At 38.5% G+C, this 17172-nt stretch overlaps 1 protein-coding gene across 1 annotated transcript in view; it reads right to left on the reverse strand.

Moving 5' to 3' along the window:
- The window catches only part of LOC121447026 (ubiquitin carboxyl-terminal hydrolase CYLD-like), a 37927-nt gene that overhangs the window by 13347 nt on the left and 7408 nt on the right, over positions 1-17172 (reverse strand). Inside the window, exons 2-10 of the mRNA XM_041650007.1 lie at positions 16085-16737; positions 14657-14959; positions 12379-12484; positions 7993-8001; positions 6937-7035; positions 4206-4322; positions 2485-2864; positions 1509-1674; positions 546-687 (exon numbers count right to left, since the gene is read on the reverse strand). Of these exons, the coding sequence (XP_041505941.1) occupies positions 546-687; positions 1509-1674; positions 2485-2864; positions 4206-4322; positions 6937-7035; positions 7993-8001; positions 12379-12484; positions 14657-14959; positions 16085-16588 (1826 nt within the window). The 5' untranslated portion in view covers positions 16589-16737. The remainder of the gene's footprint in view (positions 1-545; positions 688-1508; positions 1675-2484; positions 2865-4205; positions 4323-6936; positions 7036-7992; positions 8002-12378; positions 12485-14656; positions 14960-16084; positions 16738-17172) is intronic.

Consider the following 17172-nt stretch of genomic DNA (forward strand, 5'->3'; position numbering starts at 1 on the left):
CATACTAACTTCCTAACTCTTGTGGCACAGCCTACGGAGTGGCAGATCCACTTCACTGGCAGTGCACAACCCTTACGGCTACAGATGCAATCTTCATAGCCTAATGATCCTTGCTGTTCAACTTGATCCACTTTAGGGAAAACTACACAAAGGAGGGCAACAGTGATCCCATGGAAAGTAATTTTTAATATTAAGAATTTTTATGATCATCTCGATATTCCAGAACACACGCAGCACGCAATGCCAATAGCTTGCTGCAGGTTACTTGGCACAAGTGCCATCATCTACACTGGAGGCAGATGTCCTCAGAGTATCTGTTCACTCAATATTCACTGCAGTATTTTTATATTAGTGCTTTGGATCTAGGAATAGGATATGAAATTCTTTAGTCACTAAGGACCAAATCTCATGATCTTTCCTAACTCTGTCAGTTTCTCTACTCAAAGGCATCTGGCACCATCTTCCATATACACACACACACATACCTGTCTCCCCTCTCCCCCACACAGCACTATTTACACTTACTGCAAAAAATAGGAACTTACCAGAATAAAGTTGAGTCCAAGTAACAAGAATTATAATGGCCCTGGATGCCTTTCTTCTTTCCAATCATTATCTCTAAACCTTCTTTTTCCATCTTTGGTGGAGTATTTTCTTCTACTACTTCACTTAAGTAGCCTCCAAATGCTGAAAAGATAAAAAATAAAAATAATTCTTATAAATCACGACAGTTTATAATCATATACATGTACATATATATCATTTAAAGTATATTTTGGCATCCTCTGTATTTTTTTTACTTTAGTTAACTGATATATATCTGGACTTGTAAAAATTCGATCATTCACTTTCAACATCATTCCTGTCATATAGAGTTTAGAAAATTAAGTCAATTAAGCATCTGTCAAAGAATATTTTGTTACTTGTCCAAAATGTTTCATTTTCAAGTATAAAAAGAAAACAAGTTTCCAAAATACTCTTCAACATTAAGAAAAATGTTTTTCATAAAGATGTTTGCCCTATTTCCCCCTGCTTGACTCTCACTATTGTTAAGGGAAAGGCCAGCATCAGCAAGCTAGTGACAATGAGAAGAATTGTCCTCCATCTGTCAAGCCAACTGCATCCCCAGACTGTATCAGATTTCTTCATAAGGACATCCGGAATGAGGTACTTAAAAAGATGCGGAGGGGGAAGTTATTGCTAAATGGACCAGGTTTTCATTTCTACCACCCACACTGCCAAAAATTTAATGTCTATAATCAATAAAAGAGAAGAAAAAACACTGCCTTTCAGTCTTTACATCCTAAACACTCTTCCTAACTCTTCTTTCAGCATATCTCCTCTTAGGACAACTCTCTTATGCACTAAGTAAGAATCTTTACCAACTTTGAAACTTGATGAACACTGGCAAGTAAATAAAACATTTAAACACTGTCACCCTCAGATGCTAAAATGTAGCAAGAAACAGTCATTCCAGATGGGTAAATAAATTAAAAGTATCCAATTACCTAAAGAATTACACCTTTCAATCTGATTAGAAACAGGTTGCAGGGACGCAAACCTAGAGTCCGGTCTGCAGCTCTTCAGTTTCACGAACAGGGCCTTCTTCACGGCACAGGTGAAATAGCGCGTGCCCCTGAACGTGCCATCTGTACAGCCCGCACATTCATCCTCCTGAAAAAGAAAGGTTTTGGTATGTGTTACACCGGGAAGAGCTATGGAGTTTTCACTTTTTCTGAATTTCTCTTTCAAATCTTTTCTGAACAGATCAGCACGAAGGAAAAGGGACTGACTAACTGGTGCTTTGGCCCTCAGTTGGTGGTTTAAGAAAATAATTCTTTAGCCCTCCGGGAAGTATTTGATGCATTTCCTTTCAAAATACATGCTTAGAACTTCCTTGGTTTACTGAGTTTCCCTGAGCCATTTCAAAAGTATTAAAATCAAGGGGCAGGAGTAGATAAATTACCTAGTTCCTCACCAGCAAGAAGACAAGTGAAAAAAAAGTTAAAAACTATATTTAGGTAATAGCTAAATTTATTCAAGTTCTCCCTCCTGGTTATGAAATATCACACAATATACTTTTTTTAGAGCCAAAAATAAAACCTTCCCCTCTCCCAAAGACTCCAAACATGATTAATTTTAAAGTCAGTCACATCCCTGAACTGACTGCAATGGGAGGAGGCTAAAGAATAAGAAGGAGAACTGGTCACTGAACTGCTTTCTTTGCTGCATTCTGTTTGTATGTGGAGACTACATGTTCTAGCCTAAAAATCAATCTATTCCTTGATCACAAACAAACATGAGGAATAAGAGGGCCAGAAGCCTGAGGAATGGCAAAGAGTGAAGGTAAGCAATACTATAATATTTCCTCTACTAATGGATTTTTTTTGAAAAAATAGCTTCCCAAGAAATTATCTAATAAAGGAAAACCTAGTTATAAAACCCATGAAAAAAAGTTGTAGACTTCAAGCCAAAATATATTACCAGTTCCAGCCCAGCTAGCACGTCACTGAGCCCAGGCGGCTGGCCAATCCAACGGATAACCCCATAGAACGGGGGATTCTCTTTCACTTCAGCCAGTGAGCCCACCTCTAGGCCGTATGCATTACCAGAAGAGATGGGCAAAGGTGGACTCTCCTGGACAGGCGTGCTGTTCAGCTCGCCTATTACAGACTGCACTGACAGTGACAGTGGGCTGTGAGCAATGCTGCCGTTAGTATTGGGCATCTTGGTCAGGCTGAACGGTAGAGAGTGGAATCTGTTCTCGCTGGATAAGGAGTTCATGGAAGGAGGTTGTGGTGGAGGTGATGAATGTCCAAAGTCTGGAGACAGCTCTGTAAGTGACTTTGCTGGGTCTTCTGCAACTATGAAAAATTGTCCTTAATTAGAAAAGGCTGTTCAAGAACATTAAATATGACTGCATCTTCTAAAAACAATACAAAGTTCTAGTCTAACTGATCACATGATCCCTTTGCAAGTCTGCTTGAAAGCACTGTTAACTCATTAGCTCTGAATAATGTTCTTGCTCCTCTTCTCGACCTCCACAGTTTCCTGTCTCAGTAATCTGGCATTGGTTTCTAAGTCCAGTCAGTATCACATAGATTTTATTCTTTCCCATAATATGATTAGTTAGAAATTAGTATGAAGAGATAAAAAATTAAATAATAATTCTAAATAACCCAGGAAGAACAGTCAGTGCTCTTAATCTCTGAGCCATCTGTCCGGCCCAGGATGAATGAATTCTTGAGAGAGGCAGGTCATGCTGCCTATGCTCACAAAACCCCACTCAGTGCGAGAATCAGATGTGGCAAATACCCACTCAGGTCACTTTCTGTGTAAGTATATATGTAACCTATAGTATCCAACTGTAGATTTTACTGTGTGTTTTAGCTTATAACTGAATCCATGTCATAAGCAGTCATCATAGAGACTTAGAACACTATATTTTCATTTAGTTTACTGAATCTCCTGAATACAAAGCACTGTAGAAGCACTAGGAACTTATAGAAAATCAGGCAAAAAACCAAAACAACTTCAGGGACACTTAACCTAACCTAAGAGAGTGAGTGAGTACAGCAGGAGGAAAGGTTTCAGTTTAAGAGGTGAAGAGCAATCAGCCAGACCATTGAACTGGAAGAACTAGAAGGATTTCCAGGTAATTAACTTGCAAAGATGAAGGAAATAAATACATGAAAGGAGAATGATATCTAGGAAACAAGGAAAGGTAGTGTGTTTTAAAGAAAGTAAGATAGGCAAGGCTTTAAATGAGTCACTTCATTTCGAGAAACAGTTGATCCTAAGCAGAGGTATTAAGAGATAAGAACAAACTGCTAAGCATAGTGGTGTACACTTTTAATCTCAACACTCAGAAACCAGAAGCAGGTGAGTCTCTGTGAGTTCGAGGCCAGTCTGCTCAACAGAGCAAGTTCTAGGACAGCCAGGACTTTTTATACAGAGAAACCCTGTCTTGGGTAAAAAAAACAGAGCAAAACAAAACCCAGACTACTAACATATTTCAAATGTATCCTCAACCCTAATAACAGTGTAGTTGAAACTATGTTTAATATTTTAGTTCAGCAATATTGTCATATTAGCTATGATCTATTCACTGTTTCCAAAATTAACAAATATTGATGAAAAAGTCATTTCCCCTTACATACTAAACAGAGGGTACCATTATAGAGAGGACTAAAATTGTAGATTACCTTCATCAATATACCATGAATTTTTGGATTTGGATTGTTGTTGTGAGTCAACAGATGACCCATTTAAGGTATAAAATAATTCAGATCTGCTTCTACTTCCAGGGTCTGAGGTAGATCCTACGGAACAAGAGAAGTTCCTTTTTAAAAAAACCAATACGTTACAAAAAGAAATTTTATAAATAAATTAACATGCGTATGGTAGAACAACTGCTCACACAACTAATATACATATACATAGTATTGTATTATCTTCGGCTTTAAAAGTTTGGTAATTAGTCAACACAGAAGAGAGTAGGAGCTATAAAATTAATATAAAAGTTAGCCGTTTATATTAAAGCTCTAAGAAACCATTCTGGTGGTCAGTGGTGACACGAGCCTTTAATCCCAGCACTTAGTAGAGGCAGGCACATCTGAGTTTGAGGCCATCCTGGTCTATTGAGCAAGTTCCAGGACACTACAGACTATCTAAAGAAATCTGGACAAAAAAAAAAATCATTCCATGTAGTCTATTTTTCAATGTCACCTCTACTTAGATGAAATTACTGGCTCACGAATTTCACCTCTATCATTCATACCATTTAACAGTGATTTTCCACCTTCCTAATTCTGCCATCATTTATATATACCTCAAACTGTGGCAAACCCCAACCAGAAAATTATTTTCGTTGTTACTTTATAACTGCAATTTTGCCACTGTTATGGATTGTAATATAAATATCTTTCTTTTCCAATGGTCTTAAACGACCACAATAAATGGGTCATTCAAACCCCAAAGGGGTCACGATCCACAGGATGAAACCCCGTTGCAGTCAACAAAAGAACATCCAGCAGTGTTATAGAGCCTAGACATACACAAAGTTCTTTCACCAAGGTTTGTGAAGTGCATTCTATGATAGTCACATGATGTGGGATTCTCCTCCGCATGCTGTGAATACCATTGGTTAATAAAAAAAATTGACTTGGCCTGATAGAGTAGAACAGAGCTAGGTGGGGAAAACTGAATGCTGGGAGGAAGAAGGGCAGAGTCAGTGAGAAGCCATATAGCCCCACAGGAGATGCTGGAACTTATTCGGTAGGCCACAGCCTCGTGGCAATACACAGATTAATGGAGATGGGTTACTTTAAGATGAGTTAGCCAGAAATATGCTTAAGCTATTGGCCAAACAGTATTGCAAATAATATGGTTTCTGTGTGATTATTTTGGGGCTGAGCAGCTGGGAACAAACAAGAGGTCTCATAAAAAAAAGTCACACAAAAACACAAACTGCCGAATGATGCACTTCTCAGAACTCATCCCATTAATAAGTGGTCCATCATTATAATTTCCCTTCATAAACTTCAAATGTGATCATACAAGCTGATGAACAAATTAAATTAAAAAACATTCAGGTTTAGGGTGGGTATATGGCTCAGGAGCAGAGTACTATATTAGTTTGTGTAAGATACCAGATATGATGCAAGCACCAAAAAACAATAAATAAATAAAAAATAAAAAAGTAATCTCAGTGTCTGGAACAATACCTGAGTAAAAACATACTTACCTAGCTTATAAGGTTCTGTTGACTTTGATCCCCAACATTACAAAAGAAATAATTTATTTTTTTTAGATTTACAATATAAACATCTTAGAATTTTATTAACACAATTTCTTGTTCTTTGTAGTTTAGGAGGATGGACCTCCGAGGCTCTATGCACTCGTTAGGGATGTGGTGGAATATTCGGCCTGTGCCTGTCAATGGCCTGACAATGCAGCCCAGGACCCATATGACCAGGGGTACTTTCCTCCTTTCAGGAGAAGGCCAGGATCAGCTCAAGCACCAAGACTAGGAAGCCTGATGACGACAAGAAGACATTACTTCGAGTCTAGCATCTCTCATGCACTGCTTGAGCTGGAGATGAACTCAGATCTCAAGGCACAGCTTGGAACCTCAGTATCACCCACCACAGCCAAGGAAACTGAAGCTGGTGATGGTCAGAAAGCAATCCTCATTTTAGCACCAGTTTCTCAGAAGAAATCTTTCCAGAAAATCCAAGTCCGGATGGTTCATGAATTAGAGAAAAAGTTTAGGGGCAAGCATGCAGTCTTCACTGCTCAAAGAAGATTCTGCCCAAGCCAACTCAGAAAAGCTGTACAAAAAAATAAGCACACACACAAAAAAGCTGCACCCTGGCAGCTGTACATGACACCATCCTTGGGGACTTGTTCTTCCCAAGTGAAACTGTGGATACTCCGTGTGAATGCATGGCAGTCAGCTCCTAAAGGTTCATTTAGACAAAGCTCAGCAGAACAAGCAGAACACAGGTCGAAACTTTCTCTGGTGTGTATTAGAAGCTCCCTTCCTCCCTCCCTTTCTCCCCCTCTAGTGTTTTTCGCTGGAACTTGCTCTGTCAACCAGGCTGTCCTCAAACACAGAGATCCACCTGCCTTTGCCTCCTGAGAGCTGGGATTGAAGGCGTGTAACACCGCCAGCTGTTCTCTCTTATCAAAATAAAAAGCTCCCTCCACAGCTCATAGGCTGGCCATTACGGTGGTTTCTTTATTACATCCTCACTTAAAATCATGTACATAAAATTTTAGTTGACATAAAGTGTAGGAACAAATTTTATGTATACATATATATATACACACACACACACACACACACACACACACACACACAATAACATATAGCTTATTTAACATCTTGGAGAATCATATTATCATGTAAACTACCAAGAATGGACTCCATACCTGTAACCTTTGGTTTATTATGACTAGATGAACCTTTGTCACCAACACCTCTTGACATAAAGGCAAGTTTGGGAGGCCTCCTTTCCGGTGTCATGCTCTCTGAAATAATAAACATACTTTTTAAGTATATATGGAAGAAACATAGTTTAGCATAAAAAACAAAGAAATCCTTTCCAACAAAAAAAGCACAATCTTTATAGTCTTACAGATTCTCTTTAAAGACTCCACAGTACTGAAAGGTAACTTCTCAGGTAAAAAAAAATCAACACTGTACTTAAAAATATAATTTCTGTAAGAAAATATAATCATCAGTTATCAAAAGGCTTTAATTTTTGAAAAGTTAGTCAGATGCAGTCAATTTTATTTGAAGTTTTAAAAAGCTTTAGAGAAAACCTTATTCATAATTTTCGTTACATTTTCCAGATCAGCATGCCCAGCACAACCCTACACATTACAGCGTTTTACACTCAAGCGTTTATGGAGGGTGCCAAGATAAACATGGACAATCTGTTTACTGTAAAAACCGGAGCCTTTACATGCCCACGTGCCTGGATAACCTCTAACCAATGTGCTGCACTAAACTGACTTGATAAAACTTTCTCAGCCACCCAAGTATGCTGGATCAGTGTATCTCACAGAACGCAGCTTGATAAAAACCTGGGTAGGAGACAAATCAGAGTTAGGAATGGACTCAGTACTAAGTATGTTTCCACCTTTAAACATAACATGCATTAAGAATAACAGATATGTATACAAACAAATGCAAACAGGAAAAGCAGAGAATTACACACAAATCAATAATACAGATAGCCAGAGATACAGAACTAAATTTTTTTGAAGGAAGCATTCCAAGTTTCACTTCAAAGCACAGGTAACAAAAAATTCTGGCAAACTTCTTTTAAATTCAAAGATCTTCCTAAATATTAAAACCTGGTAACACTCATCCGACACTCATAACACTGATCTAATAAAAACAGAGGAGTCAAGATGAAAGGCTTCCCCTCTGGAAGTTTAACAGCACATCCATGAAGTGCAATACAATTGCTGAGCCCATACCTGATAAAGCTGTTATCAGCCAAAACAGTATCACACACAGTGGAATTTTGAGGACAAAAAGAAAAAATAAGAAAATTTTTATGTGTTAAATATAAAAGGTAACAAAATAAAAGTCATACTGAATTAACTGTATGTAAATAATGCTTGATATCTTTTTATCATGACTGGAATAGGAGGAAAATATATATTAAACTATATATCTTAAACACTTCAAAATATGATCAAATAGAATACTGAGATATCATTTCAATTAAAAAAATACTGACTAACCATAATTTCAAAAATTATACAATGAAAGAAAAAAGTATAAATGTTTTATGACATTACCATTCAGATATTCACAAATGTTATCTATGACAGTTTTTGTAGAAAAATAACCATCACTGGAGGAAGGTTCCTAATTAGAGCATATAAGCTGACTAAAGATTACTAATGCCCACTGTCAATTGTAACTGAGAGTTTGTAACTCCATTACCACAATATATGTATATTACACAGGTTGGGTCTTATAACAAATGCAGCCAGGGGTCCTCCCTTTGTACTCTGTCAAGATGGCCAAGCAAATTATCCCCAAAAGGATGAGGCATGATGCCAGCTCTGCTAGTGATGCTGGAGGTGATGCTCCAAGTTCTAGGAGTGTGAAAACTGTAATTACCCTCCACCAAAGCCTTTAGGCATAGGGTCTGTTTGGATGGAAGCTTCATCCCAGCCCCTAGCATCCATATATCCAAAGAGTCTGGAATGTTCTGATGGAAGCTCTACCCCAAGCCACCCCCTCCAATTGCCTCAGACCAGGCTCCACCCAAGAAAGCCCATCAAATGATGACCCCTCCCCAAAGATGCTCAAGACCATTCTCACAGGGTTTTTAAACTGCTCCCCACAGAACAAACATGTGGTTTTCTAGTCTTTCTTTCCCTTCTCCTCTCTGGAGGACTAGAAAGCCATCCGGGAGCATGCTATCTATTAAACATGGGCTTTTTCTAATTCGTTTTGATTTGGTCTGATTTGGATTATTGTGTCAGTGGAAAGGGTTATGGGGTGCAGAAACTTTGCATCTGGAGGTTCCACCAAAGGGCTGTTTTTCTCACTGCCCGGGGCCTCATGGTGGGAAACACCCTTCTCCCCTGATCCTGCTCTCAGCCAGCTAAGATCAGCTTTCAACTGGGTAAGCTGTCGTTTCCAAGTCACTACCTTAGAGGCCCAGGGCCTCTTGCGATTCTCAGGGTATCCTGCCGAAGGCATGGCCGTGCCAGGCTCCCAACCTGTTACCGGGACAAGAACCTGCTTTGTCCTGTGGGACCCCTTTTTCAGAAGATGTTCTGTTCAAGGGAATTTCCCACACCCCCTATTTTTGATCCAACGCTTACCAGAGTGGATGCAGTGCACTCGGCTTTGGGTCCGGCATAGACTTGCGAAATGGGCACCTGCAATTCAAAGCCTGATCCCCAAACACCATTGGACTGCCTTTTACAAATCTTTTTAAATTGGGGATGGCTGACACCAATGTCCTAAATGCCTTAAAATTTTTGCCGGCATGAGGACCAGTGGACAGGACTCCCATATGCCCATGGTTTCTGGTTACTGCAATCCCACCCTTCCTTCCCTCAGTTATCAGTGTCTCACGGCACCTGTCTTAGTTACCAGGGGCATGGCACCTGCAGATTCCCGCCTATCTGGGAATCGGAATCCTGAAAGTTCTGCCCTGACCATGCTGCTGGAGACACTGGCCACTGCATATGCACGCACGCACGCACGCACGCGCACACACACACACACACACACACACACACTTCTCTTGCTGTTTGTCTGCATCTCCGCACTCCTGTCTCTCATTCCTGGCATGTGATCTGGTCATGCTGGGATTCTCCCTGCCACGGATCTGTTCCCCCTACCCTACTACTCTGACTTGCATAGGTGTTCTGTCCTATGTTGGGTTTCTGTTCTCCCTTATAGCATCTGCTGATCTAGCCCTCAACGGGACCACCTGTGTGCTTGCCTGGCTCCTGCAGCCTACTCCAGGATTTTAAAGTTGGTCAGCTGACACAGTTTCCTGGAAAAATTTTGTTCATCTCTTAATAAATACATGTAAATAATGTGGTCACAGTATGCTTGCTTTGTGCCTGTGTGTGTTTGTGCGCATGTTTAAAATCTGTAAAACTTGTAACTCCAGATTACAACTGCTCTGAAAAAGTACAAACGCATAGATAACCACCATTTTGGTTAAGTTCAAAACCTCAGTCCCATCCTTATTAAGGGTACCCACATGCGCTGGTCCCACCAAGGAAATATTCCTCTCCCATATGCTTTGACTTACAATGTATTTCTGTATAATTCCTGTCCTGTTCATAAAAAACAAGGTTTATAACTATGCAAATTTACTGAGATATTAAGGCTTCACCTCTACATTCATGTACAAGAACACATGTTGCTAGCAGTCAGATTTTTTATTTTTATTTTTATTTTTTTAAAAGATTTAATTATTTATTATGTATAGTGCTCTATCTTTCTGTATGTTTGCTGGCCAGAAGAGGGCACCAGATATTACAGATGGTTGTGAGCCACTATGTGGTTGCTGGGAATTGAACTCAAGACCTCTGGAAAAGCAGTCAGTGCTCTTAACCTCTGAGCCATCTCTCCAGCCCCCAGCAGTCAGATTTTTTAACTTAAGAGTAAACCCCTTGATATTGATTTAAAACACTAAATTGTTTACAATGTTAAAACTTGGTTCTGCCTTCTACAGATTAGGATTATACTCTCTGTCTTAGAACCACAGCTAAAAAACTACATATTCCTTCTAATCTTCTTGCCTCTAGTAACATTGGTAAGCTGTAACTGTTTGGGTAAACTATATGTCCAAATTTAACTTATATATGTCTAATTTAGATATCCCTGACAGCTAAAGGTACCCTGATCCTCAGGTGCCTTTACAGATCTGAGAATATGCTGCTGAGGATGTGGAAAACTGGGTCATTCATATATTTCCAGTGGTCATGTGACACCATACAATCATGCTGTAAAACAGTGTAGCTGTTTCTCTAAAATATTACTGTAAATAGTGGTACCCTGTGTGGGTAGATCAAGTTCCTTTCAGAAGCCACAGTCTCAGCTGGTGGTGGGGTTTCATACCTACTCCCCACTCCCTACAGGCTGGGATTTTGTCTGGACTGAAGCTGCACAGGTCGTGAACACATCATCACAATTCCTGTAAGATTATATATACAACTGCCCTGCTGCACCCAGAAAATTCTGTTTTCGTGAAGTTGACCTCTACCTCTGGCTTTTAAGAACTTTCTGCCCTCTCTTCTGCAAAGTCCATGAGCCTTGGTGGGAGGAGTGCAAATGTACGTGCCCACTTAAGGCTGCAGACTCCACAGTCTCTTATTCTTGCACGTGAACCAGTTGAAGGTCTCTGTGTTGACATCTTCTGCAGGAAGAAGCTTTTCTTAAGGTTGAGATGTACTGGTCTATGGCTATATTATCAATTTTATCAATTATACTGCTACAAAACTGTTACCTTTTTAAAAGGTTATAAACTATAAAGACATGCAACACAAAGACAAAAAACTGATCGGGAAGGATACAAAAAGAAATTATGAGTTTGGGATCTTAGGAGCTTATATACTCTGGACCTATAGTGAAGGATCCTGCATGGACTGACCTAAACCCTCTTCATATGTGTGACAGTTGTGTAGCTTGATCTACTTGTGGGACTTCTAACACTGGGATTGTTAACTCTTAAGCTAAGTTTTGGGAACCTATTCATCATATTGGGTTGCCTTGCCCAGTCTTAATAGAAAGGGAGCAGCTTAGTCCTACCTCAACTTGATATGCCATACTTTAACACCCACGGGAGGCCTGCCCTTCTATGAACAGAAACAAAGGGGAGGCAACCAGGGCCAGGGGCGGGGGGGGGGACAAGAGGAGAGGAGGGAGGGGAAACTGAGATCACCATGTAAAATAAATGAAAAAATAATTAAAAACAACAAAAAAGGAACTTCAGCCATCATTTAATAAGAATCCTGAATCCTCTGTGGAGTTTAGATGAGATAAACAATTTTTTTAAAAGCTTCTAGCTTCATCTCTTACTCTAAGAGACAGCATTTTTTGTATTTTTGAACCTTCCAATTACAAGACAGGATTTCTTTCTCTATTAGAATGTCTAGGAGAAGACACTGAAAGAGATAATGTATAAACTTCACTATACTTACATACTTTTAGAAATAACCTTTATTGCCTTGGTTCGGGAGAAAAGAAAGGTTAGTCTATATAATGACAATTCTACAATATAAAGCCAACTTCAAAAGATCCATCTTTAGTATATATTTGCATTCTCATAACAAAATACATGTTAGAAACTATCTTCTGAATACATAAAGGAGACATACCTGGAATGATATCATTGATGTGCAGAAGAATTGTACTTTCAACACTTGCAAAGCTACAAAGTTGTACTCCATCAAATCTTCCATCCCAGTTGCCAATAGGGTTATCCTTGAAATGCCAAAAAAGTAAACCTTTATATACCTTTGTCAATAAATATAAATGTGAATGCCAACATTTCTTTCCAAAGTATTACCTAAGATATCTTTCATAGAAAAATGTTAACTATTTTGCCCAAAAGAAAGGCTGTATTAGAAATATCTGCTAAAGTAACAACGTTTTACAATAAAAATAATAACAATCAACTTACAGCAAACACACAAAATAATGAATCAAAAGCGTTTTTCATACTTTAGTCTGCAGTAATAGCACCAGCTGAGGTTTAAAGAGACATTGTCTGCAAAAGAAAACTTACTAGGATTGCATTATTTTACCCAGAAACCTACCCTTAAAGTTAATCACACATCTGCATCCCCTGGGCACTTTGCTCACTGTATTACTGTGTGTCTTTTTATAAACAGAAGAGCAGTTACTTCAGAATTTTCTTGTTATCTGTGGGTATACAAGACTTTCCTCAAAAAATGGGGAAAGTCTTGATTTTCTAAGTTATTCTCTACTGTGTCACCAGCACAGGAGTTATTCGTGAGGCACAAGCAGATGGCCATGAAACAACTGCCCTGAGAACCAGTGAGGAATGTTAGCGTGTCCCTGGAAACAGACAGCCATGAGTAAAGTTAGGATCGACGAACTTTCTTATCAAGAAGTCTAACGGGACTGTTTGGAGCTGATGCTCGCATAAATCAAACAATGGACAGAACTTGTGTGGAGCTGGCAGGCAAGTCTCAAGACAGCCTGCCTGGGCTAAATAAGATGACCTCCTAGGTCACCATTAAGAAGGGAGAGGACCCAAACAGTTCCTGTAACATCTAAAGCCTGGCCCAAGAAACCTATATAGCAAGGGGAGACTAAGTCCAAAAACTAATGGCCTTCTTTCTCCAACATTCTCTCTACCCAGTCTACAACTCCTCTGAAACACTAAACTCTCATTTAGAGAATTCTTGTTCTTAATTATTAACGATTCTGAGAGACCCACGGGTCTTACTCTGGCTCTAATTTCACATAGCGAGAGTCTGGCAAATTCTTATTTTGTACCTAACTAATGAGCCATCTTACACAATTTCTAAGTACAAGGCAACAGAAACACACTGGAACATTCATACCCAACCATCTCTGTAGAGCATTTATGAATAAATAAAAATGATTATTAAAAATATTCACTGTGTGAGTCTGCTGCTCATAATCCTCTCCCAACACACCCTGGTAAGAACAATTATGAAGGAATCTCCTTTATCCATAATGAACTTTTGCCTATACTTTCAGTCTAAGATAAAAATGTTCTCAACTTCTTTCTCCTCATTCTCTTAGGGCCACGTTAATTCACTATGTGCACTGGAATGCATCCATTGTCAGCGAGTATGGTTATTCAGTAAAAATGAGTGACACAAACAAAAGGAGTCATATTATACCATATGACCTCACTTCTGAGGTACCTACAGCAGGCAAACACCCAGTCTGTAGTTACCACGCATGGGCAAACTGGGCAGAATTTATTTAATAGAAACAGAGCACAGCACAGGATGATGAAAAAGTTCTGTAGACAGACAGTGGAGAGGCCATGATGAGAATATGCCAAATGATTTGAACTGTTAGTGTAACCATGTTTACACTGGAGCCTTTCTTCTACACAGTTTGCCGCAATAAGAAAACAGTTTTTAGACAGTGAAAATCCTGTGGGAATACTCTGTCAACTCAAAAAGCAGTATGGTTCTTTTCCTGAGTATTTTCTATTAATAACTTTCTATATTCATTATTATGAGAAAATTAATTAAACTTTAGCAAATATACAAAAAAGTATCAAAAGTATTTTTAAATTAAAGGAAAACACAGTATAATACAATATATTTGGACTTAGTCAGAGAAATGTCAGTTTGTTTTATTGTTTTAGTTTGGTTTTTGTTTTTGTCTAATGGTCAGTTAAAGTAAGGAGAATTTAAAAACTGAGAGTATTATCCCAGTTTATTAAAACACGAAAAAATGTGGAAAACGTACTGTTTCTGCTCACATTCCTACTGTAATGATCCTGTACCAAAGACAAACTGGAAAATGTTCTTTAAAATACTGTAAATTAGTCCATTTTAAGAATACAAAGTGTTCACTTTATTCCTAAATTAATAATAAAATTAATATATATATTCACAATAATAAAACTCAAAAAATCCTTACCATGTCCACACCAACAAAATATCCTAGACTCTCTTTTCCTGGCAAAACATCACAGAATATTACTGTTCCAGATTCTACACTTTCTCCGACCTTCAGAGATACTCTGGAGTTTATTTCCAAAGGGGGAGGTTCAGCCTGCATTGTATCCACCGGGGCTGCAAAATCACTTTCCAATCCATTGTCATCGTCGTCTATGGGCTCCAGCTTGTCCAATGCCACAAACACGCCACAGTCTTCATCACACTGAAAAAGCTGTTTCCCTTGATATACCCCATCAGTGAAACCTTGGCCACGACCTTCTTCCTAGTTTTCAAAGTTTTTTTTAAAAAAGAGATATAAAAAAATTATCCATTAAAGGGATTTCAGGAAATTACTTTGGAAAAACTCTAAATTATATCCATAATATGAAATATGACTAGCAGCTGCTGTTGGGTTTAGGGTGTTTAAAGAATAAAGAAGCTGTATCTGATGATGAAACTAACTCATAATTTCAGATCATAATTCTTTTGAGAAAGAGTGAGGATTAAATTTACAACATAGTTCTACCACGACTTTTGTCATGAACAGGCATTCAACTTTAACCAAACAGCAGCATCAGCTCCATTTACTGAGAACAAACTGTAACCATCTACAGCCATCCACCGTACAACTACTATAAGTCATGTGTGCTCTAAGCACTTCACAGATGAGGAACAGGTTAGGAGAACTTGATGTAGGTTAAGTAGCTGGCAACCCTGCTAGTACATACCATAGCTGGCAGTCACGGCCTAATTATTTCACTGCTCGAAAAGCCAAATCAAGAAGCAAGTAAAGCACGACCTCTCTCTACTCATGAGAGTGTCCAAATGTGAACCAATAGTCAGTTTGAATTATAGAATTCTTAGATATATTGCCAAAGCACATAAGTTCCAAGGCAGTTTATACATTCTGGGGATAAGCATGAGCAAACTGAAATTGCTGCAACACACTTCAAAAATTTTACCTCTAAACTGTTATACTTAGTAGCATACACTAAGAACTGGGAATCTTGTGGGTACTATCACAAGATAGTTCACAATTTTTTAAGTGTATATAATTACAATTGGAAGTGTTAACTTTTAATATAGGAAACTTAAAATCTTCTTAGATATGAAGTCCAGAATAATGACTTGTAAGTTTCTACCGTAAGAGATAATTTTTTAAAGTTTTCAAGAATTGTCTTTATATCCTCTCAATTTATCATTAAATAAATTTGGGGGCTGGACTATAGCTCAGAGGCAGAGGGTCCTGAGGTCCATCCTGAGAACTGTACTAAAAACAAACAAACATAAAACACAAATCTTATAAAGGGGAAAATATGTGCTCGTGGTCTCTCGCTCACGCGCACACTCGCTTTCTCATACGCTCTCTCTCTCTCCTTCTCTCTCTCAAATGTCCTAGCAAACTTACCAGCAATTCTACTCCAAAGAAAATCCCCGACACTGTCCTGTCCGCTAATAACGGTCCTCTGAAGCGCACAACTCCTGGAAATTTCTCTTCCCCAGATCGCAGCTGTACTTTCACAGGGCTGCCCACATCTACCTGGAGGCCTTTAGTTAGTCGAATTCTGTTTCTAAATAGGCTGAGCCTCTCCTCACAGTTGGTAATTGCCAACAGTAACTCTGTAAATTTCTCAGTGATTTCTACAACATCCTTTTCATCAACAAATAGAACTGCGTGTGGTTGCTCTAAGATTTTTAATCCAATCTGATTTTTCTTGCCTTTTGCAGAAGGAACTCTTGAATGACCCACAGAACGGTCTTGGATGTACTGTCCTATACTTCCTTTGGGTACTTTTAGGAGTTTCTGTGTCTGTTTGTCTGTTACACTGCATTCTTGAAGAAGCAGATAAAAAATCCGTTCTTCCCAGTAAGGTGAAGTAACTTTCTCTTGGCTCCATAGGCCTGAACTCATTGTGACAGTAACTTCAGAACATCAACTCACAAAAATGAGCCACTAGCAAATCTGTCATAAAATCCCCAAAAATGAAGTTACTGGAAGTCCCAAAGCAAGTTGTTAACAACCTGGTGTCCATGCTGTAAAAAGACAGCAATTCAAAGTGCCTGGCAAACAAGCAAAACAAACTTTAGACTCTATTCAATACAATCTTAAAATCAAACTAAAGATGTTTTAAAATCTCATTTGACTATATAAATATCTCAATGAGCTAAACGACTCATATGACTTGTGTCCACCGTAACTGCATTTTTTTAAAGAACTCCAGCTACAAAGCATCCATAGAAACAATAACAACTTTTCCAAAATTATAAAATTAGATAGAATCTAACAAAAACTTTAAGATTACCCTAATATACAGACTCTGAGACTTTTTTAAACTTTACAAAGTAGCATTTCTGTCTAACATGAATGAATAAGATACAATATTTGAGAAAATACACATAATCTTATAAATTAAAAAGGCTATTTCTAAACATGTAACTTAGAAAGTAACACATTACAGTATCGAACATCTTTTATCAATTAAAAATATGACAATA

Source organism: Microtus oregoni, unplaced genomic scaffold (genome assembly GCF_018167655.1).
Source record: "Microtus oregoni isolate MIOR12 unplaced genomic scaffold, Mior012 000004F_ref0000308, whole genome shotgun sequence".
Taxonomy (NCBI): domain Eukaryota; kingdom Metazoa; phylum Chordata; class Mammalia; order Rodentia; family Cricetidae; genus Microtus; species Microtus oregoni.